The sequence below is a fragment of the Pelobates fuscus genome, chromosome 3, assembly GCF_036172605.1.
Source record: "Pelobates fuscus isolate aPelFus1 chromosome 3, aPelFus1.pri, whole genome shotgun sequence".
In the NCBI taxonomy this organism is placed as follows: Eukaryota; Metazoa; Chordata; class Amphibia; order Anura; family Pelobatidae; genus Pelobates; species Pelobates fuscus.
Genome location: NC_086319.1, coordinates 326,334,503 through 326,362,157, shown reverse-complemented (window position 1 = coordinate 326,362,157; position 27,655 = coordinate 326,334,503). Strand labels below are relative to the sequence as shown.

At 43.5% G+C, this 27,655-nt stretch overlaps 1 protein-coding gene across 2 annotated transcripts in view; it reads right to left on the bottom strand.

Moving 5' to 3' along the window:
- Window positions 1-24,711, bottom strand: part of BTBD1 (BTB domain containing 1) — a 32,687-nt gene extending 7,976 nt beyond the window's left edge. For both annotated transcript variants that reach the window (XM_063448984.1, XM_063448985.1), the window contains exons 1-5: window positions 24,615-24,711; window positions 24,414-24,477; window positions 23,396-23,800; window positions 8,950-9,106; window positions 5,440-5,545 (exon numbers count right to left, since the gene is read on the bottom strand). In XM_063448984.1, coding sequence (XP_063305054.1) covers window positions 5,440-5,545; window positions 8,950-9,106; window positions 23,396-23,800; window positions 24,414-24,477; window positions 24,615-24,669 — 787 coding nt within the window. In that variant the 5' untranslated portion in view covers window positions 24,670-24,711. The remainder of the gene's footprint in view (window positions 1-5,439; window positions 5,546-8,949; window positions 9,107-23,395; window positions 23,801-24,413; window positions 24,478-24,614) is intronic.
- Window positions 24,712-27,655: the final 2,944 nt, after the last annotated feature.

Sequence of the window (27,655 nt, the reverse complement as noted above, 5' to 3'; positions counted from 1 at the left end):
TCACTGACAGCCGCTAGAGGCGCTTGCGTGATTCTCACTGTGAAAATCACAGTGAGAGCACGCAAGTGTCCATAGGAAAGCATTGTAAATGCTTTCCTTTGCGACCGGCTGAATGCGAGCGCGGCTCCTGCCGCGCATGCGCATTCAGCCGATGACGTCGCGATCAAGATGGAGAGGAGGAGGAAAGCTCCCCGCCCGGCGCTGGAAAAAGAGGTAAGTTTAACCCCTTCCTCTCTTCAGAGCCCGGCGGGAGGGGGACCCTGAGGGTGGGGGCACCCTCAGGGTACTCTAGTGCCAGGAAAACGAGTATGTTTTCCTGGCACTAGAGTGGTCCTTTAAGACATCTCTAAGTGGGGATCTCTAGAAAATACCCATTGTAGAAACCCAGTGATATGCGTTTATATTATAACACTTGTTACATATTGCTACACTGCATTACAATTACATTTCTTTGCAACTTTGTTTCTATCTTAGGGCTGTTCGATATTTGTGACTCTCTTCTACTGGTGTTGGGATTATAGATACTTGCTTTGACTTGTTTAGTACCTGTAAAAAACTTTTACCTAAACCTCACATGGTTACTTCACTCTGGGTGACGTATTTTGAATTCACTCACATCATCTATGGCATCACTGGCCTCGTTCTCACAGAGTTCACCCTACAATCACAAACTAGGACACACATATATAAAGGTTGTCTTGGCATTTGGTATTAGTCTTGAGAAAAGTCTGTTATGACTGAAACGTACATCGACACTTTTTGATTGCTGCAATAAAAGCACGATTCATTTACTATACAAAGATTTCAGAGTGCTCTCTTCAAGGAAAACAAAAATATATATATTTTTTTTTATTTATTAACTTTATATTTTATTTATTTTTACTTTTTTAAAACTTTTTTCACCAGCAGCAGTGCTGGCAGCACTGTGAACACCTATTGCGGCCATGTGACTGCTCTTTTCCTAAATTGGAGAGGGGGAACTGTCTGGGCTCAGCCCCCCCTAAGAAGAAGACCGATCGCCGGCGGGGGAACGGCGGCGATCGGTAAGTACATGGGGAGGGAGAGGGATGGAGGGTAGGGATTCATTTTTTATTTTTTTTTGTTATATTTACTGAGTGCCTCGACCCTTTGAGGCACTCAGTACAGGCAGAGCATCGAAAGCCTGCCTGATGTGAAACAACCCGGAAGTGATCGTTCCGGGGGAGCAATTACCCGGTGTTCTCCGACGGCCACCGGTAGTGAGGGGGGTATTGCAGCGATGCCTCAACATCGAGGCATCGCTGCAATACCATTAGAGCTGCTGGAAGCGCTCATGATTGCTACCAGCGCTCTATTTCCCCCCGGACGTATCAGGTACGCCCATTTTTTGTCGGACGTACCTGATATGTCCTTGGTCGTGAAGGGGTTAAACTTTATTTTCATTTATTACAGGCCACAGGGGGACTACCTGTCATTCCAGGCACTCCCCCTGCTGGCACTGCTATGGACGGCTATTCCACCCATGTGTTCGTGAGGTCCTCGCAAGGACCTTCGCGATCACATGGCCCAGGAGGGCTGGGTTGGCAGCAGGGGGACTCCCTGGGATGCCAGGTAAGTCCCCCATCGTGATCGCCGGCATTTAGAGCCGGTCCCCAAGGACAGCATAGCACGCCCGCCGTCCTTAAAGGGACACTCCAGGCACCCAGACCACTTCTGCTCATTGGAGTGGTCTGGGTGCCAACTCCCACTACCCTTAACCCTGCAACTGTAAATATTGCAGTTTTCATAAACTGCAATATTTACCTTGCAGGGTTAACTCCTCCTCTTGTGGCTGTCTAGTAGACAGCCACTAGAGGGCACTTCCGGGTTTATAGCACAGATTTTCTGTGCTATAGCGTCGCTGGACGTCCTCACGCTATGTGAGGACCTCCAGCGTTGCTGAAATCCCCATAGGAAAGCATTGAAAGCATGCGCAATAGGTCTCCCCCGCCGGATGACGTCGGCGGGGGAGGAGCGTGGGCGGACCCTGAACCTGCCCCGAGGGACATCAGCGCTGGATAGAGGTAAGTCACTGAAGGGGTTTTAACCCCTTCAGCAACCTGGGATGGGGGGTGGGAGGGAGAGGGGACCTGCAGTGCCAGGAAAACAGAGTCCATTTAAAGGGGTTAATTCAGTAATGGGATGTTTGGTGTTTAAAAAGAGGTAAATATAGGATTAAGGTAAAGTGTTTAATGTCAGGTTTAAGCTTTGATTTCTGTAGTTTGAAGGGTTATTTTGCAAAGTACTCATCCTCCTATGTTTTCTGTAGACCAGTCAGATTGATGATATTGGAGCTACAGGAGCGGTTATACTGTGTGCATCACTAAACTCTTCACCTGCTCCTCCTGCAAAGCATTTCCTGTGTGAGAGGTTGTTAGTAGGCAAATGGAAATTCCTTCATCTTCCTGTCTAGCATCACACATAAACATTGGATGAACTGGGACAGCACTGAGTTTTACACCATCTCTAACTGTTTCTGCTGTTGTGATATTAAGGCTGATTTCACTACAGTGGACACAAGCCAAAGCTCCTGCTACATATCTCTCTCAACCAGCCTATTTCATCCCGAAAAAGGTACATTATAAGTGCTTCAAATAGGAGTCCACTAGTGGTGTAAAAAGTGGTGTATTGCAGGACCACAGGTGAACCAGCATTACGGTCATGGGTGTTCTGCTGGGAAACCTTGGATCCTGAAATGTTACTAGACATGTGCAATTCGTTTCGGTCCGAATATGAATTCGGACGAATTTTGGGAAATTCGGACATTCGGTTACTTCCGAATTGCCGAATTTTCGAAGTGCTGAAGTTCCGAAGCACAGTATTGCCTAAGTACTAATATACTTACCCAGTGAAAGAAGAAGGATGTTACATTGTATACAATTTTAAATAAAAAGTATACAAACATAGCCAGGATTCGCCTGTAAGCATTTGCAACACTTACAACAATCAAGTAACATACATTCATATAAAATGTAAGTTACTTGGCCAGTCAATGTAATGACAGGAATGAATAAGTAGATAACTCCCTAATTCCCACGGTATCAGGGAGCTATCTACTAAAAGGCTGAAATACCTAAATTGGTCTTTCAGACAAATTTACTAATACTAAGTAAAAATTACTTAGTATTAGTAAATTATGCCCCTACTCGCCATACCGCCTGTGGCTGCTCACTGTTAAAAAAAAAGAAAAAAAGAAAAAAGGTCCCCCTTCCCGAGCCCCCACCTGCACTTTTAAACTAAAGGGTGGACCAATTGCCCCCCCAGGCCCCACCCCTGAGCGGCAGGTAAAATAATGGGGGTGGGACCTATTGTCCTCCCCCCGGGCCCCCACCCCTGAGTGGTGGATTGGGGCCCTAAATCAGAATAGGGGGGGGACCTAATGTCCTCCCCCCTGTCCCCCACCCCTAAGCGGTGGGTGGGGGCCCTAAATTATAATAAGGGGGGGTCCTAATGTCCTCCCCCTGGCCCCCACCCCTGAGCCGTGGGTGGGGGCCCTACAGTAAAATAAGGGGGGGGGGACCTAATGTCCTCCCCCCTGGCCCCTACCCCTGAGCGGTGGGTGGGGGCCCTAAATACTAAAAAGAGGGGAGGAACTAATGTCCTCCCCCCTGGCCCCCACCCCTGAGAAGTGGGTGGGGGCCCTACAGTAAAATAAGGTGGGGACCTAATGTCCTCCCCCCCGGCCCCCACCCCTGAGCGGCGGGTGGGGGCCCTAAAAAAATGTTAACCCCCTCCCAGGTGACTAGGGGTCCACAAACCCCTAGTCACCCCCTCCCCCCCCAAAAAAAAATTAACCCCCTACCTACCCCCTCACCCTAAAAATAATGAGGGGGGGACCTTTAACTAAGTACCTGTAAAAAAAAATTAAAAAAAACTTACCATTCGATGTTTTCTTTCTTCTAAAATCTTCTTTTTTCAGCCCTAAAAAAGGCCAAATAAAAAAACATAATAACCGACGCAACCATAATCCCCCTTAATTAGAATTTAGGGCCCCCACCCACCGCTAAAGGGTGGGGGCCAGGGGGGAAGGACCTTAGGTCCCCCCCTTTTTAGTATTTAGGGCCCCCAGCCACCGCTCAGGGGTAAGGGCCAGGGGGAAGGACATTAGGTCCCCCCCTTATTAGTATTTAGGGCCCCCACCCACCGCTCAGGGGTGGGGGCCAGGGGGAGGACATTAGGTCCCCCCCCTTATTCCAATTTAGGGCCCCCACCCGCCGCTCACGGGTGGGGGCCAGGGGAGGGACATTAGGTCCCCCCCTTATTAGTATTTAGGGCCCCCACCCGCCGCTCAGGGGTGGGGGCCAGGGGGAGGACATTAGGTCCCCCCCCTTATACCAATTTAGGGCCCCCACCCGCCGCTCAGGGGTGGGGGCCGGGGTGAAGGACAATAGGTCCCCCCATCATTTTCCTTTAGGGCCCCCACCCGCCGCTCAGGGGTGGCGGCCGGGGGGGGGGGGGGGGCAATAGGTGGACCATATTTTTTTTTTTTTTTAAACAGTGAGCAGCCACAGGGTGGCTGCTCACTGTTTACTAGACATACCCCTACTTGCAGTATAGCGAGTAGGGGCAAAATTTACTAATACTAAGTCATTTTTACTTAGTATTAGTAAATTTGTCTGAAAGACCAATTTAGGTCTTTCAGCCTTTTGGTAGATAACTCCCTAATACCAAGGGAATTAGGGAGTTATCTACTAAGCGTCTGCAATAGAAGTCCCGAAGTGCCGAAGTCCCGAAATTCCGAAGTTCTGAAATTCCAAAGTTCTGAAGTGCCGAAGTGCCGAAGTTGCCAAATTTCCGAAGTGTCGAACTGCCGAAGTGCCGAAGTTCCGAAGTGCCGAAGTTCCAAAGTTCCGAAGTTGCCGAAGTTCCGAAGTATTGAAGTGCCGAATTGCCGAAGTCCCGAATTTCGCAAATCCTGAATTTCGGAATGCCGAACCGAAAACTTTCCCCATGCACATGCCTGAATGTTACTTTAACATGTACCACCTACCTAGAGATTTATGCAGACTATGTAAACAACTTCATGACAATGGTGTTGCTTGATGGCAGTGGTCTCTTTCAGCAAGATGATGTACCCTGCCACACTAGAAAATGTTCAGGAATGGTTTGAGGAACACGACAAAGAGTTCAAAGTGTTGCCTTTGCTTCCAAATTCCCCAGATCTCAATCCGATTGAGCATCTGTGGGATGTGCAAAAAATCAGATGTACTCCAATCCTCGCTACTTGCAGGACTTTAAGGATCTGCTGCTAATGTCTTGGTGCCAGAAACCATAGGACACGTTCAGAGGTCTTGTGGCAGCGTGAAGGTGTCCTACACAATATTAGGCAGGTGGTTTTAATGTTGTGGCTGTACTTAGAGTGACTGTTTGAGTATCTCACTTCTGCTTTTTAAGATTTCTAAGCACTTGTTCAGAACTTACCTATATCAATATCAGTGAATCCTTCTGCACTGATAGCATCCACTGTGCTCTTGTCTATGGTGTCTAAACAGAGACTGGCAAGCTGCGGTTCATCAAACAACCGAGCCTAAGAGTGAATGTATTGAAGAAAAAAGAAATATAAGTGAATTAGGGATTTACACAGTAAAAGATCAAGTAAGTAAATGTTGTAATGTATGATGAAAGTGAGAGCATTCACTCCAAGCTCTTCTGTTATTGTTGTCTACAGGCACAAGTCTATAGTCTCTAAAACTATTGTGCGTGATATAAAAGTTGTGTACACATGGAACGTGATACATCTCTCCAAAAATAAATCAAAAAAAGTGCAAATATATTTCACTCTTGATTTTTCCATAGTTTGTTTAATTAGACTCTACCCATGAGAATTGATAGGCATGCTTTGCTAGTTAGGAGTCATAACTACATGTATTTCATAAGCAGGAGAAGCCTTGACTGGTTACAATGTTTCCACATGAACTCTACTAACAATGGCCAAATTGTCTACATTAACACGGAATGACATTTACATTGCATCTCCAACTAGAAGAAACATGTTTGTCGCCCCATGTGGACAACTTCGGTTAATTTGAAGGTAAGCTATTTTTCTCCTCATAAATATAACCTGAAGGTCTCCCTACATGACCCACAAGAACCTATTTAGATTTCAGAGTCATGAGTCAATATCTAAAAGACTAAACAAGGTTTAAGCTGATCCCCCATAACTAATGTCCAGATATAACTCCATTTCCCGACAGCAAGCCGTTATCTTAACGTAGTCCCATTACAGCTTGCTGGCTGTGAGCATCCGAGTTGTAGTGTAACATGTTTGAAGATCTATATTGACACAAACCAGGGGCAATATTTAGGTTGCTCAAGTTGATGGACTTTCACTGCATGGCTCAGAATGCCTAAATATCCATTCATGTCACTCAGAAATGCATGACCTCTTGTGACCTGTGCACTGAATTTACCAAGTCTCTGGCTATGATCTGAATTTAAAGCATCGCTAAGCTCATTCACAATATTTCCATGAATATGTACTATATATTCATGACAAGGCAACATGTGACTTATGCTTTATTTATAGACAGGCATGCAAGAGTTCGTATGTTGAGCGGTAGCTGGATAGAAAACACAAATGACCCAGAAACAAAACCTCAGATATCCTCTACTTGAAAGCAATGCAGCCCTTCCTTCTCAAAATGAATATGTTAGATCAGTGGTTCCCAAGCCAGTCCTTAAGTAGCCCCTACCATGCCAGGATTTTTGTGTCTAAGGTGTTTTTAGAAAAAGAAAAAAAAACACTTTAGACACAACAGGGTAATCCCTAAATCCTGGCATGGTAAGGGTTACTTGAGGACTGGGTTGGGTACCCCTGTGTTAGATTATAACCAGCAATGCTGGTGTATCATAAACAGAGCAATTTGTGTCATCACTGAAACTGAAAGAGTTAAATGTAATTTTTACTCATTGTGTCAATACTTTATTCCAGTAAAGAAATCAAACAATGTCCCTCAGTCCATTATATGTTTCCATCTTTGATCTGTCTTTCAACTCTTGGTCAGGGCCGGATTAACATAGCTGCAGCTCCAGGCCTAGGCCCATGGAATAGGCCCATTGATTTAAAAAAATATATATATATTTTTTTTTACACACACTACTCTTAGGGTTGCCAGGTATTTCTCATGTATTTCTTATGGTTGCCAGGTATTTCTCAGAAGTATTTCTCATTTATTTAAGGCTGTCTAGCCGGTGCCGGTATTGTAGTAATACCGGCAATACAAATGACTGTCTCAGTATAAACCAAGATTATTCTGCAATACCAGCACTGGCGAGTAGGGGTCGCTGTTTGTGTGGAGAGAGGCAGGGATAAGAAGTTACAGCATCTCACTCCCTGCCTCTCTCTACTCACTGATCTACGGGGGAGCAGTTCTGCACAGAGAGTGCAGACTGCAGCTCTGAGCCTGCGAGACATGGGGACGGTGAGAGACTTGGGGATGCTGAGACATTGGTAGACATAGGGACACCGGGGAACATGGCAACCCTGAGACATTAGGGACACAGTGGCCCCATGTCTCCCAGTGGCCCCTAGTCTCCCAGTGTCCCTGGTGTCTCTCAGTGTCCCTAGTGTCTGTGTCCCTAGTCTCCCAGAGTCCCCTAGTCTCCCAGTGTCCCTATGTATCTCAGTGTCCCCATGTCTCTCCCAGTGTCTGTGTCCCCATGTCTCACAGTGTCCCAATGTCTCTAAGTGTCCCCTAGTGTCCTAGTGACATTGGGACACTGGGAGACATGGGGACACAGACTCTGAGGGACACTGGGAGACATGGGGATACAAACACTAGGGGACACTGAGACACTAGGGGACACTGAGACACTAGGGGACACAGGGAGACATGGGAACACTGGGTGACTTTGAGACCTTGGAGACATGGGGCACTCCCAGTGTCCCCATGTCTCCCAGCCAGTGTCCCTAGTATCTCAGTGTCCCCATGTCTCCCAGTGTCCCTGGTGTCTCTCAATGTCCGTAGTGTGCCAGTGTCCCTAGTGTCTCAGTGTTTCCTAGTCTCCCAAAGTCCTCTAGTCTCCCAGTGTCTCAGTGTCACCTAGTACAAAAGAAAAAAATCTCAGGCACTCACTGTGATAGATTTAAGCAGGTTTATTGGACACCGCAAAATGTTGACCTGTACCCAGGTCTTTATCAAGTCTCCAGTGTCCCCTATATATCACAGTGTCCCATATGTATCACAGTGTCTCAGTACCCCATGTCTCCCAGTGTCCCCTTGTGTCCCACAGTCACCCAGTGTCCCCATTTCTCCATGTCTCTCAGTGTCCCTAGTGTCTGTGTCCCTAGTCTCCCAGAGTCCCCTAGTCTCCCAGAGTCCCCTATTCTCTCTATGTATCTCAGTGTCCCATGTCTCTCCCAGTGTCTCAGTGTCCCCATGTCTCACAGTGTCCCAATGTCTCTAAGTGTCCCAATGTCTCTCAATGTCCCCTAGTGTCCTAGTGACATGGGGACACAGACACTAAGGGACTGGGAGACATGGGGACACAGACATGTCCCCTTTTTGTGTATGTTCTTCCCTTTCAGCAGTTCCTGTTATGTGATTTGTGTCAGTGGCCCACCCTTTTTACCCCATCCATAGACTTCCTGCTTTACCGGACACTGCTGTTAGGGGGTATGGGTTTCTTGAAAGATGAAAGCATGAGATTAGCATAGGGTATGTATTTTCATAGCTGCAGCCTATGAGTTTCCCTCCAACACCATCTCCATCAGATACATGATGCTTAGGAGGTAGGACTGTTTTAGTGTTTTTGGTCAATAAGATTTTGAAATTAGGCCCATCATAATTGTCAGCACCAGGCCCACTGGGCTCTTAATCTGGCCCTGCTCTTGGTGATCAATTATACCAGTGTTCTGTGAATCTATTCAGGTCATGTGATTTTGTGCCATTCCCATCAGTTTGCTCTAGGGAAGGACTGACATTGATATACCTGTGTCAGCAGCATGAAGGCATTATCTGCCCTGAGATGTTTGGTGAGAAAGTCCACGCAGTGCGCCTCCAGTGCAGGCACTGCATATTTTTTAGCAGTGTACAGTGTGGTCATCACTGTTTCTGGACCAATCTGTACTTCATCTGAGTAAAGGAACCTAACAAGAAAAAAAAATAATAATAACATTGTGCATTGTCATACTGAAAATAATAGAAAAACAAGGAATTGAAGGAACACCCGGGAAATGCATTATTTAGCAGTGGTGCTTGCTGGAAAGACCAAAATCTATACAACATACAAATTAATAAACAGCACACACAAAAGTACAGTTTTAAAATTTACAAGGCTACTTAATCAGCAAGCAAAAATGGACTTATAATGTTAAGCCCACCATTACGTCACAGTACTCTAATATTGGTGGGTCCTACACTCATTTAAATACTGGACACAAACAGTTACTGAAATACTGACAGTACTAAATGAATATAAATTAAGTTAAATTAAACCATTGTAAATGTATTGTTAATATACACTGATCACCAGCCACAACATTAATACTACCTACCTAATATTGTGTAGGTCCCCCTCATGCTGCCAGAAGATGCATTGAGGCATGGACACCACAAAACCTCTGAACATGTCTAGTGGTATGTGGCAGACATCATAGCAGATCTGTCACGACTACTAATGTAATCCAACACGCAAAACTATGTAACATCTACATGGAATAGAAAAATAGACAAAACATAAACTGGTCCTTAGAATGGCCGAATTAATACGTTGAAAGACAGAGAATAGTCAAGGGAAAGCCAAGGTCAAGGAAGCCAGAAATACACAAGATCGATAAGAAAGCCAAGTCAGGGAAACCAGAGATCAGAATAGTCAGGAATAGCCAAGGTCAGAATATCAGGAATATCAATAACAAGCACAAGAAAACACACTTGCGGGAACCAGGAACAGAAACCACGACAGGGCAATGAGCTAGGGAAATTCAGGGGTTTAAATACCCCTCCTTGGGCTGTGATTGGTAAGAGCTTGACCTCTGACCCCAGAATGTGCGGGTGCGTCGATGTTGTGACGTCACATGCATGGTTGCGTGGCCTTTGGAGGCGGAGCTACAAATGGCTGTGACCTCGTGGTCTGCGCCATTTTGGCTCCTGCATGTGGAGGGGACTGATGCCCCAGCGGGTCTGTCCCTGGCTCGTTGCTGAAAAGGTAAGTCTTCCAACCTGTAAGCGTGGTCACACCAATCGGGTGCGACCACATGCAGCCGCAAGCCGGGGGCCGTGACAAGATCCTTTAAGTCTTGCAGGTTATGAGGTGGGGCCTCCATGGATTGTATTTGTTGTGCCAGCCCATAGATGCTCAATTAATTGAGATCTTGGGAATTTGGAGGCCAAGGCAATACTTTGAACTCTTCTATATGTCCCTCACACCATTCCTGAATTTTTTTGGCAGTGTAGAACGGTGCATTATTCTGCTGAGAGAGGTCACTGCCATCAAGGAACATTATTGCCATGAAGGGGGATATATGGTCGGCAAAATCTCTAGGTAGGTGGTAAGTATCAAAGTAACATCCACATAAATGCCAGGACTTAAGGTTTCCCAGCAGAACTTTGTCCAGGTTTTTATTTTAGCAATTTGAGCTACAGTAGTCCTTCTGTGTGATCGGACCAGAAGGCTAACCTTCACTCCCCACGTACATCAGTGAGCCTTGGTTGACCATGACTCTGACGTCGGTTCACCTGTTGTCCTTCCATGCACCACTTTTAGTAGGTACTAACCTATATATACCAAGAGCACCCCACAAGACTTGCCATTTTACCTTGAATTTTTGAAGATGTTCTGACCCAGTTGTCTAGCTATCACTATTGGCCCTCGTCAAAGTCACTTAGATCTTTTCACTTGCCAATTTTTCCTGCTTCCAACACATGAAATTCAAAACCTGACTACTTCTTGCTGCCTAATATATCCCACCCCTTAACAGGTGCCATAGTAACGATGTAATCAATGTTATTTACTTCACCTGCCAGTGATTTTAATGTTGTGGATGATCAGCATATATCACTCAAAATGTGAGCAAAAACAATTTCAAAAATGAAGTGCCATAACTAGCAATTAAAGTGACAGTGCTTTTAAGATACTACTTTAAGTCAGCATCTTGTTTTGCTTTCCTATTATACTCTAATGAAGTCCCTGTCTGTATAACAGAAATACTCTAGTTATCTTACCAGAAAGGACAAGGAATGAAAATGTTGTTTGAGATGAATTTTTGCTGGCTGGGGAGTTCAAAGAACTCCACAACTGACCAGTAAGTAGGCAACCCACCTCTATCCCCTCTGGCTGCCCACAAGTTAATTTTGTAGTGGGGCCTAGATGTCAAAGCTTCTGCTCTCTGTGCAGCCATCAACCTTGTCTGGCTGGCAACAGTTCCCACCTCTGTTTTACTAAACGGACACCAGCCACACTGGATTAGGCTGCAAAGGAACGAGAAGAGCCAACTGCATAGTTATACGAGGTAGAGAAGAGATTAGAAAGATAAAATTAGAGGATGAGGGCAGAGATATATTGGGACAGGGTAGAGATCATATATGTCATCTAGGGTGAAACGACTGGGGAAAAATAATGTGGGATTGAGGAGAGATTTCGGGGGCTAGGGAGTGATGATGAGAGATAACTGTGGTACTTGTAGGATTCTGAATAAATGTTCTGTCTAATGAGTGTCCATAATGTGTCTGAGTGTGTGTATGGTTGTGTTTGTCCAGGGTGGGAATGTTGTGTCATTGTGTGCATACAGCAATGAGTGTACCTTTAATGCATGATAGAGATGGATATTTTGGCTCCATTACTTTGATCACTCTCCCAGACTGTCGCCAGAAAAAAAAAATGCCTGCTTTGCCTAGCTGGTATTTTTAAATTTCCGGCATTGGTCAGACCGCTTCAAATACCAGCTGTACTGGTAAAATAACGGCCAGGTGGTAACCCTATTTGGGGCCAATAAAAAGAAGTTTGCATAGGACCTCATTTATAAATAAAAACTGCCATAAGCAGGCTGTAGCTTGGCTGGGTACCTCCGCCAAGGACCGCTTCCTAGCTGGAACAGGGGACAAACTGCAGCCCATCTGCCCACAGTCGCTGTGGCTTGACTGGGGTCCTGGAACCACTCCCTCCTGGAGCCGAATGGGAAATTCGCTCTAGACACCCCCAGGCACTGGACAACACTTAGTCCTGGGAGCTCTAGTCCTTACAAGGACTTTCCCATTGAATCCCCTGCAAGCTGGAATAGCAGACACAGAGGTTAAATCTTCCTTTCCTCCAATAACAGGACGACACACAGTTTTGGAGAACAAGCTGGAATACTTTAATGGCAGCCACAACTGGCCTTATATGCATGTCCCCATGCAAGAGGCACTCACCTGGACCTTGTGGGGGACTGCAGCACAAGTCACAGACCATTGATAAAGGTGTTTAAATACATGACATTTCCATATACAAGCATACAATCCCTCCTCTGTAATGGGAGATAATTGGATCAGTTACTGTACTAATTCTAATCCAATTATCTCCAAGCACATAAAAAACATAGCCCTGATCTGGGTGACCAACATATCCAAAAATCACCCAGAACAGTTCAAGGGTTCAGGAATTTCCTGAAAGTCATTTATTTGACTGACTGCAGGCATGGTCCCATGCCCAAAACAGTTACAGAGAATCAGGGCTTGCGGTCGGTCTAGTTTGGTAGTTTGTAAACGAACAAACTACCGAACAGAGTATATAGCCTTACTCTGGAGCTTGTTCCCCTCATCCAGACGAATGATTTCACCGAACGGTGCCCTTCTAAGTTGTATAGAAATGAATGCAGAAAATGATGGAAGTCCAGCGGTGTTCAGGATGTCCTATTTACAATACAGCAGGGATTGACAGAGTAGCTCCAAAGAATAAAAGGAGATGCATGTGAACGAAATGTCAGAGGATATACAACTTTGTGAACTACCTTAACATCTGAAATGCCACAAATGATTTATTTTAATTTGCTACTTCAAATTCAAACCTTTTTGGATAACCCAAAGTGGCATTGATTGTGAGGATTATGTGAATATTGACTGGTGTAGTCCATGACTGCTGGATTGAGCTTCGTGTTCCAAGTATTAAAATATTGTTATACAATGATCTTTAAGAGCAATATTGACATATGCATTGAACTAATTCCATGTTTACTATTTGTTTAGACCCCATCCTTAATTACATCAGCTTCTCAATACATGGTCTGCTGTAAACTGTATATTTATACGTACATGTGTTTATAAATGCTAACTTGTTTTGCATTTTGAGTATTAAAATAGCCAGGAATTCCTCATCATCCACTCATCCTTGAGACCTTTTTCCATCTGCTGTTTTGTCATGTCTATTTTTAGTGTATTAATCCCTAAAATTAGTCAGTTGAAATATAGCATCTTGCAAGTAGACTTTAGATTTGTTGACATTTCAAGTTGGTAATTCCAAGTGTAGAACTCCTGTGGGCATAATCTTTCTAGAGAATATAGAATGTTCTCTGTGTGTGTTCTTGTCTGTTAGTGAACAAAAAGCAAGACGGAACTGGTTACACGTGTATGTGATTGTAACTATTATACGACTAATAGAAGCCAATTGACATATGTAGTCTGTACACTGTTTTTGTAAAATGATGGTTTATTACTGTGAGTATTCTAGAATTCCTTCTTCCACTTTTGCTTGAAGGCTATTTACCAACTATGATGAAAACAATGGTGACTGTCCCTGGCTCGCTATGAGCACACTGACTGCAATCTCCATTGTTTGCCAATATATCAAAATATACACTGATCAGCCATAACCTTAAAACAACTGACAGGTGAAAAATGTTGATTAAATTGTTACAATGGCACCTGTAAGTGAACAGTCAGTTCTTGCATTTCAAGTGTTGAAAGCAAGAAAAATGGGCAAACAAAAAGATCTGAGTGACTTAGACAATGGCAAAGAGTGATAATTAGACCACTGGGTCAGAGCATCTCCAAAATGGCAAGTCTTGTGGTATTTTCCTGATATTCAGTATTTAGTACCTACCAAAAGTGGTGCAAGAAAGGTTAACAGATAAGCCAGCATCATGATGAAATTGGTAGCGAAGACTAGCCCATCTGGTCTGATCACACAGAAGAGCTATTGTAGCTCAAATTGCTTAAAGAAATCTGGACAAAACCTTGGGACCTGGCATTCATGTTGATGTTACTTTGACACATACTACCTATCTAGAGAGTGTTGCAGACCACGTACATCACTTCATGGTATTGGTGTTCTCTGATGACAGTGGACTCTTTCAACAGGATAATGCACCCTGTCACACTGCAAAAAATGTTCAGGAATTGTTTATGAAACATATAAAAGAGTTCAAGGTGTTGCCTTGGCCTCCAAATTCCCCAGATCTTAATCCAATTGAGCATCTGTGGGATGTGCTGGAACAACAAATCGGATCCAGAGAAGCCCTTCCTCACAGTTTGCAGTACTTAAATATCTGCTGCTTGATGCTAGATACCACAGTACATGTTCAGAGATCATGTGGAGTCCATGCGTTTGACGCATCAGAGCTGTTTTGGCAACACGGGAGAGACGTTAACGATATTAGGTAGGTGGTTTAAATGTTGTGGCTGATCAGTTTATTCAAAATGAATGTTCCAGGTTTGCCCATAATTTCCCTTTGTATATTTGGAATCCAAACTAGATTCCTATTGGGCTGAGCACCCCACCCATACACTATAGGTGCCACTTTTGAGGTGACCACAAGAAAGCAAAAATTAAGGAGTTCCTGGAAGCAATTTAAGCAGTAAGTATTGCAAGTTAGCATATGAATCTCCCATGTTAAAATTAGTGTAGGACCCACCAATATTGGGGTACTGTGATGTAGTGGTGGGCTTAACACAATACGGCCATATGGTGTAAATGAATCCCCCTATTTGTTTGCTAAGATAGGTTATTATAAGTTGTTTATCTGTATTTTGAACATGCTTTCGATGTATCAGAGCTGTTATGGTAGCACGGGGAGATGTACACGATATAAGGCAGTTAGTTTTAATCTTGTGACTGATTAGAGTATTGAAATAATTCATACAGTACACATAACTGTGCGAAGAGGTATTCCACCGAGATATGGTGCTGGGCAAATAAATGTCCATAGGGGAGTTTGGCAACAGTGTTTTGGCTGACTGAATGAGTCCATAAAAGTGCCCACAATATCTGGGCAGGACACTAGGTCTCAGGTCCCATCCACAGGCCATCTAGACTTTTCACGGCATATGATAAGTGATGATGGAGTGGATTAAATGTTCATTGCAACAAAACACAAATGTTGACGTGAGCATTCATGTAAAAGGGGAGAAAACCTCTATCACACTAATCTAAAATTTTTAGTCTCAAACTAACTCACCAAGTAGAATAATCTGTCTCTAAGCTATTCTCTCATGCCAAAATATTAGCATCACACCTGGGTTTGGGGATAATTTAACTGTATAGAGGTTTTAAAACACTAAATGAACAGAGCAGATGGTTATTTAGACATGGATGGGATTTCTTACTGCAGGTGAGTCATCAGGTTTAAGAAGATTTATATGACTTGATGTCATACTCAGGAACACTGAATTCTCATTGCACTCTTCTGTCACTAAATACTGCATATGCTTAAACTCATTGCATTCAGTAAACTACTACCTGAAAAAAATATTATGGTACCTCCTTCAGACATGCATTGGGGGCCTGGAGTCCATTAATGTGATGATGTAATTGAGTCGCTATATAAATTATTATTTTTCAATATATATAGCATATATATTGGTAAATCTTCTGTAGTGTTCCAGTTATACAGATATTGTAACAGGGAGTGCCATCGATTTGGATACATTAGTTTAGGCAGACACTACCCTGTGTGTTACAGATATTGTAACAGGGAGTGCCATCGATTTGGATACATTAGTTTAGGCAGACACTACCCTGTGTGTTACAGATATTGTAACAGGGAGTGCAATCGATTTGGATAAATTAGTTTAGGCAGACACTACCCTGTGTGTTACAGATATTGTAACAGGGAGTGCCATCGATTTGGATACATTAGTTTAGGCAGACACTACCCTATAGTTGTTTTATGAGCTGGAAGTCAGAAAAACAAAAAAACAAAAAAACAAAACAGAACACATTGGTCAAGTTCTGTCTCGTGATCAGTGATTGTGTAAATGATTTATTATATGTAATTTTGTATTTGGATAGCTTGAGGGTTCAGCTGAAAGGACAAGTCTGCAGTGTCTGCAGTGTACTCTCTACGATTATTCAGCATATCATTACAGTTTCAAGAATTCTTTTAGTTATCCAATTGTTTCTTTATCATAGTCTGCCCATAAGCTAACATCCTTTCAAACCGTTTCTCAGGGCCTACCAACAGACCTTGATTTGGTTGTTAGGTTGAAACACTCCTCGCTGTAGGGATGTCAATAAATTTGGAGTGCAGCAGGTGTAATCTAGACACAAATGCTTGAAATTCGGGCAAAAAAATTAAATCAAAACTAAACTAAACCGTATATACTCGAGTATAAGTCGACCCGAATATAAGCCGAGGCATATAATTTTAACACAAAAAACTGGGAAAACTTATTGACTCGAGTATAAGACTATGGTGGGAAATGCAGCAACTACTGGTAAATTTCTAAATAAAATTAGATCCCAATAAAATTACATTAATTGAATATTTATTTACAGTGTGCATATATAATGAATGCAGTGTGTGTATATAATGAATGCAGAGTGTGTTTGTGTAGTGTGTGTATATAATGAATGCGGAATGTGTGTTTGTATGAATGCAGTGTGTGTATATAATGCAGACTGTGTGTGTATATATAATGCAGACTGTGTGTTTGTATGAGTGTGTGTGTATATAATGCAGAGTGTGTGTGTGTTTGTATAAGTGTGTGTGTATATAACGCAGAGTGTGTGTTTGTATGAGTGTGTGTGTATATAATGCAGAGTGTGTGCATTATATACACACACACTGTGCATTATATACACACACACTCTGCATTATATACACACACACACTCATACAAACACACACTCTGCATTATGTACACACAAACTCATACAAACACACACTCTGCATTATATACACACACACTGTTGCCTAACTCCCCTATGGACATTTAGTTGCCCAGCACCATATCTCGGTGGAATACCTCTTAGCACAGTTATGTGCACTGTATGATATAATGCAGAGTGTGTGTGTGTTTGTGTGTTTGTGTAGTGTGTGTAAACTGGGTGTGGTGAGGGCATTTTTTGTATTTTTAATATTTTTTTAATTTTAATATAATTTTTTATGTATTTATTTATTTATTTATTTATTTTTTTAAATTCTTTATTTTTCTTGTGCAAGTGATACAAACGAGCTTAATTTGCCACAACAGCAGTCAGAAGCGAAATAGACTCTTTCAGTGTCAAACATGGCACACAGATAATCTGCACAATTTTATAATATTAGTAAACAAGGCATTACTCTGATTAGGTAACAATAATAGATTAAAAGACATTAACTGAAACAACATACGAGCAGGCTTAAAGGTTAAAGCATTAGTTTTCAGGCTTAGAGTGCTAACATTGCTTGGGTGGGTAGTCATATTTATTTATTTTTTTAATATTATTTTAAAAAAAATTTTGTCCCCCCTCCTTGCTTGTTACCTGGCCAGGGAGGGGGGCTGTAACATTCCCTGGTGGTCCAGTGGCTTGAGCTGTGCAGGGGGGGCCGGCAGCAAGCTGTTACTTACCTTTACAACAGCTCCAGTCACCTCCGTTCAGCTCCCCCGTTCAACACACAGTGTAAGTCTCGCGGTCTGCATGCCGTGCGGAGCATTGCCACGGTAACCCGTGGCAACGCTCTGATGGCCGCTGGTCTCGCAAGACTTACACTGTGAGCTGAACGGGGGAGCTGAACGGAGGTGACCGGAACTGCTGTAAAGGTAAGTAACAGCTTGCTGCCGGCCCCTAACAGGACTGCCGGGCTTGTAATGAGCAATGTAAGTTGCCATAATACAGACAGTGACTCGAGTATAAGCCAAGGGGGGCTTTTTCAGCACAAAAAATGTTTATACTCGAGTATAGACGGTACTTGCCTTCTGGTAGTACTAGTAGCCAGCAGGCAAATAGTTACGGTCAGTGCTGCGAGTGTTAATTATGTGTCAGCTGGCCACATAATTGCCACTCATAATAAAAACGAATGAATACAGTGGAACCTTGGAACTCGAACTTATTCCGTTGCAGAAGGCTGTTCGAGTTCCGAGCAACGTCCTGCAATGGCTTTACTCTACAGAGACAACTGTATTTTTTTTGCTGTAGAAGACCAGATGCAGTTGTGGGTGCCTTGTAGGACCCAGGTAAGTTGCCAACTGTTCTTAAATTATTTGAACATCCTACCAATGGATGGCAGCAGGGCACTCCTGGCACCATAACCACTATGGAAGGCTGTAGTTCCATTAACAACTAAGTTTCAGATTTTTTTATTTTTTTTATGTAAATGTATCTGGTACATTTTTTTGTAGACTGAAAGATTTTCTTTTGTGCCCTATATCAATTTTCCAGGTAGGCTTCTAATATTTACATTTTTGGTAAGCACTCAATAATGAAAAGATTAATGACCTATGAAGAGCAAAATAAATAAGAGAAAAAGGCTGTCTCCAGTTGTAACATATGGCTATGTATGTATTATGTGGTTTGCCCAGCCACAGTTGACCTTACCCTGGCCAAATAAAATGCTGTAATTAGACGGACTTTTACCTGATGGCATTTTTGACTGTTGCTGCATCAAGAAAAAGTTGTATGAATTTATGACCTTGCTCTAGACCAGGGATAGGCAACCTCCAGCACTCCAGATGTTGTGGACTACATCCCCCATAATGCTCTTACACCCATTATGCTAACAAAGCATCATGGGAGGTGTAGTCTAAAACATCTGCAGTGCCGAAGGTTGCCTATGCCTGCTCTAGACCATGGGTAGGCAACTGTGGCAAAACCAATGCAGAGCGGTCCCTGGTGCAAGAAAAGGTTTAGGTCCCCCTCTAGCACAAGAGTGGTGAAAAGATAGATCCCATCTCTCGTACAACTCCCATGATGCTATGCTAGCTGGGGATCTACCATTTGTCGAACCTTGCTGGGTTGTATTTGTGAGCAGTGCTTGTGCATTTGAATGAATGCATGTTTTTGTATATGGTATGTGTGTGCATGTAGCAGTGTATTTATATTTACTGTTGCCATTGGAATGCAGTGGTGTACTTGTGTGTAGTGTTTGCTTGTGTGTAGTGTATGATTGTATATAGTGTTGGCTTTTAAAAGCAGGTGTTCTTTTGTGTGTAAAGTTGGTGTTTGTATATAATTTTAGCATTCTAATACTGGGGTGTGTTTGTATGTAATGTTTTCATTTGCATGCAGGGGTGTGTTTGGATGTAGTGTTGACTTTTAAATGTGGATGTACATTTGTGTGTAGTATTGGTGTTTGAGTTAAGGGGTGTGTCTGTATATAATTTTGGAGTTTGAATTCAGGGTTGTGTTTGTATGTAATGTTTGTGTTTGCAGGGGTGTGTTTGATTGCTGGGATGTATGCACATACATACATAATTACACAGGTATACATACACAAGATCAGCACACAGATACACACATATAAACAAACTGACACATACACACTGGCACATACACACATATATACACATGTTGTAATTTTTACATTTGCATTCACCCTCCAGTTATCATGTCTTTTGTCTACAGGAGGGTGACTTGTTTGGGCTGCTGCTGGCTGAGTCTGATGTGGGGGGGGGGGGGCTGTATCAGCATACTCCCTGCTCCTGGTGCCTCCTCCCTCCTGCGCGGCTCTAAAGGCTGGGAAGAAGTGACTGGCTGTCCCTCCCAGCATCTGATACTGCAGGGGCCAGGCCATGGAAGATTTTACTTATGAAGAAAAGCCAACAAATTGAAATCTGTTTAGTTAGATCAATGCCTTTCTCGTTCATTCAGAGGCAAACAAAGCCAAAAAGCAAAGCTGGGGCCTACCACGCTTCGCAGACACGAGGCCTGGAAACACTCCTTGACAGCTTTCTGGAGGCACAGGACACAGGAGAATTGGAATCCCAACTTACGACACTGCAGCCCCACAATCTACATATGTGGCGCAGATCACAAGAACCCGACAGGGATATCAAACCTATGCTCCAATGAACGGCAGCACCAAAAACTCTGCCATCAGAGACCCACCAGATTGAAGCGGCAACTGATCCCACGCCACAGAGCCCTGAACGGGACACATCGCCTCCACCCCAACGGGAGCACCCGACAAGCCTTCAACTTACCAACAGCTCGGCCCCGACGACCAAAGGGGATCTCAAATTACTCCTCTCCGACCTGCATCAAATGATGGCGGCAGACCGAGCACTTCTCAGAACAGAGATACAGGCCAACACTGACCGCATCAAAGCCGCGGAGGAAGCTATGCTGGACACTCAAACCACTGTGTCCAACTTCAGTGGCTCTGTGCAACAACTGCATACCCAGCAGTGCAACCTCTTTCAATGGGTGACTAACCTAGAGGATCAACAATGCCGAAATAATATCAAAATATCAAAACAATGGAGGAGCTGCCTCACTATACTCGGAGGCTGCTATCATGTATCTTGCGACCCGTGGTGGCCAAGAAACTTACCCTGGAAGGGATAAACCGTATCCCTGGTTCTGGTACCTCCTCTTCCACCATACCATGGGATGTTATAGTGCGCTGCACCTCAGCCACCGACAAGTCCCTACTCTACGCGAAAAAATGCCTATGCAGTTTGAGGACACTCAGCTAAGCCTTTTTCTAAGACCTCTCCAAAGCTACACAACACGTTCGGCCCTCTGGGGTGCAGTATTGCTGGGGGCCTGCGGGCTCCCTAGTGGTGAAAAGCAATGGAGCTACCCACACGCTCCGCACGCCTGCCGACACAAAATCATTCCTGGAAGCATTAGAACTGCCACTACCTGCAACAGGAGCACCCACCAATGCCCCTGACAGATCTTGGGATCTGGCCAACATTGAACCCTTCGTCCCCAGAGGCTCACGCCGCCACATCGGACCCGAGAACCTGGATCTGAGCTGAAGTTGAAGGGCGACCCACTGTTATGCCTTAATTTTATTTTTAATTACTCATTTGTTCCTCTTGTTTACACTAATAACTGTAAGCACTGATTGAAACATGGTAACACCTAATTATAGGTATACTAAAATTACCCACGCACCTCTCTAAGTGAGATTTTTACCCTTCTGGGTGCCAGGTCCATCTACGGTTAACCCTGCAGCTGTAAACATAGCAGTTTCAGAGAAACTGTTATGTTTGCATATGGGTTAATCCAGCCTCCAGTGGCTGTCTCATTGACAGCAGCTAGAGGCGCTTCCACGCTTCTCACTGTGATTTTCACACACTATACCTTACACATCCCTGCACACACTATATCCTTTACACAGAAACTGCAACCCTTACACACACACACACTGTATGACTATGCACTCACACACTGCATCCTTTATAAACATATCCCTTAAATACACACACTGCATCCACTATACATACACACTGAATCCCTTATTTATATACCACCAACAAAGCACTGTAAAACAGGAAACAAAAATACATTGAATTCTAAAACATGTATAACATACAGGACCAGGCTCTGTCCAAACAAGCTTACAATCTACATAGTGCATCCACTATATGCACACACTATACAAACAGTGGTTTGATCCACTATGCAAACAGCATTGCATCCCTGATACGCACATACAAACACTGCAACTCCTATACATACACACACTGCATCCAGTATACAAACTACAACCCCTACAGGCATGGCATTACCTATACACTACATGTGGGAGTTCCTAGTAAACAGACTCGGGGTCGGCCTTATGGGCGGACACAGGCAAGGCCCCATAGTCCCAGGCCTTGAACTTTGTAAGGGACCCCAAAATTTCTAATGGCAACCATGGTGGACACAGTGTCCTTTTATATTGGAATGCAATAATATACATTTCTGATTTTCAAACAAGTTCAGTTTATTATATACAATATATAAAACCAAATCTGAGCATGTTTGGACCTCATGGGCATCCTGCACAACAATGGGATTTTCTATTTCTGGATAAATTGCATGCTGTTAATTTATGTTTTTTTATTATTATTATTATTATTATTATTATTTATATAGCTCCAACATATTCCACAGTGCTTTACAATATTACTAAAGATGGACATTTTTTAGAAGAGGTTTTAAAGGATTTGGAGTTCACATATATGTAGTGCTACCCACAATTTACTGTGCTGTTATGGACATTATGGTCAAACTGCAAGCAATAAAAAGCTAACATATAAGGGCATGTATATGAGAGAACATTTTGTAGCATTCCACAACATAAATAGTATCCTATATTTGGATACAAGCAAATCCTCCCACACTGCAGCCCCTATCTCTCTCTACACTACAGCACCCAACCCCTTTACACTACAGCCCAGTCGTCCCACACTACAGCCCCTATCTCCCTCCACATTAGAGCAACCAACCCTTTTACACGACAGCCCCATCTTCCCACTTCCTCTATACTAGTGTTCCACAACCCAGTCCTCGTGGACCACCAACAGTCCAGGATTTATGTATTTTCCTGTTTTATTCCAATGGAGATACTGACAACACCTGGACTGTTGGTGGTCCATGAGGATTGGGCTAGGGAACACTGCTCTACACTATAGTCACATCCTCCCACACTACAGTCCCAATCTTCCTCTACAATGCAGCCCCAACCTCCTTACATTACAACCCCATCCTCCCACACTACAGTCCCTATCGTCCTCTACACTACAGCACCCAACCCCTTTACACTACGGCCCCATCCTCACACACTAGAACCCCAATCTTCATCTACACTACAGCACCAACCCCCTTACCCCATCCTCCCACACCATAGCCCAATCCTCCCACACTACAGACCCTATCTCCCTCTACACTTCAGCATTTACCTTCTATACTACAGTCTCTACCAACTATACTACAGCCCCTAACCACCTTGTACTGAAGCCCTATCTTCTCACACTACAGCCCCTATTGTCCTCTACACTAAATCCTTTACCCCTACACAACTACCCCTATCCCCATCTACACTACTGCTTCTACCCCCTACACTACATTCCCCAACGTCCTTATACTAGATCTAGATCAATATCACAAGGGGGCACAATTTTCTGTTCTTGCCTCAGGAACTACGGCTCTGTGAAACATGCTTGGTTTTCCTTGTTGAGAATCTCTTATGTATATTTTAATTTATATAAAACATTATTTAAACTTGCATGTATTTCACAAAAGCAAACACATTGGTGACATCCCATCCTACCTGAGAAGGGCTAGGAATGCTGCGGGCTCCACATCTGGCAAGTCAATCTCTGCAGAGGTAGTGGCCATTCCACCATTGAACATGGCATCAAATACAGCGCTCCCAGTGGCCAAGACAAATTTATGTGACGGAATCTTTTGTATCTGTCTACCTTTTCCCACCAGAAACTTCACGTCACTGAGCAGCTCATTGTTGAATAGGAAAGCAAACCTTTCTTTGAGGGAACTCTTGGTCGCCTGCCAGTTATAAACCGGGTCCCTATCCAAACCTTGGGGCAGTGGATTAGTGGCACATGGTGTTCCAGTAGCTACCACTATATTCTTCTGCCCTTCATTGATGGGGAAGTTGTTAGCACCACATTCGTTTACAAGGATTGGACCACTTCCTGCGCTAGCCATAATGTCCCTAAAAACAAACAAACAAACAAGTAAATAAACAAAAACAAACAAACAAACCCAAAAAACGAATCATCAAGAAGTCACATTGGTGGACAACTTATTATAACAAGTTATTAACAATAGTACTGTTATCTCAACCCCAGAGGCGGTCAACAAGCTCCAGATAAGACGGTATGTATTAACATACTGAATACTAGGCCTGTTTTTATGACATGCCCATTTCGCACTCTATGGGACTAATAAAGCAATTAGAAATTCATTGCTGGCCTTATTACAAATAACCAATCGTATTATCACCGATATCGTGTGGGAAATATTCTAAAGTTTAGTAGTGCATTCTATTTCCAACAATGCCCTTAGTCTGTCATTTATTTACAGATACATTTAGTGACAGGGAAGCATGGTGTGTTAATATGTAGCAAATTGTGCTGCAGCCTGGGTTCTCCTTATAGCGCTGAATTTTGTATACTTCATTAATCACAAAAGATTATAACATTTCTACCTTCTATATTATCATCTAAACCTGATCCTCCGTCACCAAGGCGTTTGAAGATTACTGCGTTAATTCTGCAGGGCATATTCATTTAACTGTTTATACACAAGAAGCATACAGTACTTACCCTCCAGTCTTTGCTGTGCATTCTGAAATCCTTAGCCAGCAGGAGCCTCTCGGGTTTTTGTAAGCTTTAAGTCAGGGAAGGGTATAAATATATTATTCATTTTTCCTTTACTCAAACGTTACTGTCCTAGGTACTTTTATGTCTAGTTTAGTATGATATAATGTTTTGAATGATGTCTTATACACTTATATTTAAACTCACCAGAATTCTGGATAATCAGATTGTTTACGCTGTGTGAGTACATTCTCCCCTGCATGGCTTCGGATGTTGGAATCTGCCAGAGAGGGTTGGATATGGTTTACAGAACCACATTCTGCTGCTGATACAAGTAGAGCAGCTGCTTGTATGCCAGACTTAAATTAGATCTTTAGCAGTCTGTGGGTTCTGCAATTTATCTTGAATATATGCTGCACCTTGTAACTTGGGTTTACAAGTGTAAGTGTGATTCATTTGTTCCATATTATAAATCTACTTGTCAATTTGTTATTTTACAGGGAAATAATGCTATTGCAAGACACTTCAATTAATTTATCTTTTGCCATTCCTTATTTTTGCAGTGCATAGTTAAACATACCAGCATATCAGGACTGTCTTAACGCATGGGCACGCTAGGCAGTTGCCTGGGGGCCCCATGAGCATAGGGGCCCCATAAGCTTGTCAACTTTTCAGTATATTATTCCGGGAGATTTATTCAGAACTTTCAAACCCTTTTTTTTGTTAAAACATTAAGGTGGACTAAGCACCTCAGTATCAGCTGTTATCTGTACATGCAATCTTGCTGTTGCGAATACATATCTTGACCATGACGAAAACAATGTACACGTACTAACTGTACACAAGCAAGACAAAATCAACACACATTATTTGCCAAAGTCGTACAGTTAGAATAAAGTGAATCTAATAATTTTAATAGACCATGCCAGTTGCCTCCCCCTGCTACCTACTAAACGTTTTGTGTGGATTAATATAATGTTTAAAAACGGATTTTGTTAGAGATACTAATAAATATAAGTTTAAATGTTTTGATAATTGACATTTATTATTTCTGTGAGTGATTGTGTAGGCAGGGCTCCAGTGCACTGCTTTGCCTAGAGGCCTATAATGTTGTTAAGATGACCCTGTGTAGCGTTACTTACCTTATCCGGGGGCCGGCCGCGGTCCTCTCTTCAAGCCGCGCGCGGACCTGCGGCTGCACGAGCCGCACGCGGCTCATCCGACTCTTCTAACAGGAAGGCGGGCAGTGACCGCGAGATGCGGTCACGTGTCCCGCCTGAATCTAAGAGCGCGCCGCGAGTCTCGGGCGCGCTCTTAAAGAGACAGTGGGAGCCTAAATTGCAAAAAGGCTCCCATTGGCCCCTGTCATGCCACTCACCCCATACACTTACCTTTTGGGGGTGTGGAAGTGACAGGAGCCAATCACATTAGTTTGGAAGCTACTTATACTTACCCTTTTCCCTTAGTTCCTTGCCCTATCGTGGTTTCTGTTTCAGTTCCCTTTAGCGCTTGTTGTGTTCAGTTGTGTTCCTCCGTATTTGACCTTGGCTTTGTATTCTGACTTCGTTTTCGCTTTATCCTTGTCTGTTCTGTTTGCCGGCTTGCTGTTTCCTGTGTACTAGACTCCGGCTAGTCCTCGTTTACGCTGTCTCTTTGTGCCCTTGACCTCGGATTGTTCCTGACTCTGTACTTCTCCTATATACGTCGAGTCCGGCCATTCTAAGGTCCGGTAGACGTATCTCTCCTCTGTGCTGTCTTCTGTTTAGCTAGATCCTGCGTGTAGGGGTATAATCTCGTTACATTACGATAGGGCCATGGACCCCACAGATTTGGCTCAACAGATGGCGTCCCATGAAGCTAGATTTGTTGAGCAGGATCACCGAATGGATCAGATAGCCCAGGCTCTCCAGACGCTCTTAGCTAGAACCATTCCAGCAACCACGCCTAACCCTTCTACACCCCTTCTTCCTGAAGTATCTACTTTGCCTAATACTTCGGACCATTTAACACCTCCTCCTAGGTATGGAGGGGACTATGAGACATGCAGAGGGTTCATTAACCCATTTATTTATGCACCAACTTACTGATAAAGCCCTTGAGTGGGCAAATCCTATTTGGGAAGCTAATGGACCTATGGTACATGATTTTCACAGTTTTCTTACAGCTTTTCGCAGAACTTTTGATACAATGAAAAGGTCTAAGAATGCCGCAAGAGCATTAATGAGAGTTAAACAGGGTTCTAGGTCTGTGGCTGATTACGCTATTCAGTTTCGTACCCTTGCCTCACAGGTAGATTGGACCAACAATGGGTTAACTACGGCCTTTATGGAAGGTTTATCAGACTCTATATTGGATGAGGTAGCAGCTAAGGAGCTTCCTATTGCCTTAGAGGACCTTATTGACTACCTCATCGATATAGATAATAGGATTCGTGACAGGCTCTATACTAAGAACAGGAATAGACGTTTTGTTACACCTATTCACCCCAGAGTTAATGTACCGGAGAGTGTTAAAGTATCTGAAGAGGAACCTATGCAATTAGGGGTTGCCAAACTCTCAGATACTGAAAAATTACATAGGAGAAGGGAGGGACTCTGCCTATATTGTGGTAAGAGAGACCATATGGTAAAGGAATGTCCTTTGCTCCCGGAAAACTCTCGCACCTAAGACCTTATAGGGGACTGGCCTTGGGTGTGATTTCTAAGTCTCCTACATTGCCTCCTAACCGACTGCTTCTCCCTGTTTCTTTACATATGGGAGAGAGTTGTATAGTTGAAAACATATACGCTCTGGTTGATTCCGGGGCAGCTGAAAATTTTATAGACTCTGGTTTTGTAAAGAAAAACAACATTCCCATCAGAGAGAAGGAGATACCCTTGGCCGTTGAGGCCATAGATGTTAGACCATTAATTTCTCCAGTTATTACTCATGAGACTGCACCGTTACACATGTACACAGGGGTTTTACACTATGAAACCATACGGTTCCAGGTCATCCCCTCTCCCTCTTCACAGTTAGTGTTAGGGTATCCCTGGTTACGTGCCCACAATCCCATTTTGACTGGGAGACAGGGCAGATAAAATCATGGAGTGAAGCCTGCCACGAGTCTTGTACTATTGAAGTCACGCCTGTGAATTCTATTAATGTTCCTACCATTCCTCCTTTGTCTACGGCTATACCCTCTCAGTATTTATCTCTAAAGACTGTCTTTGATAAAAGAGAGGCTGACAAATTACCGCCTCACAGAC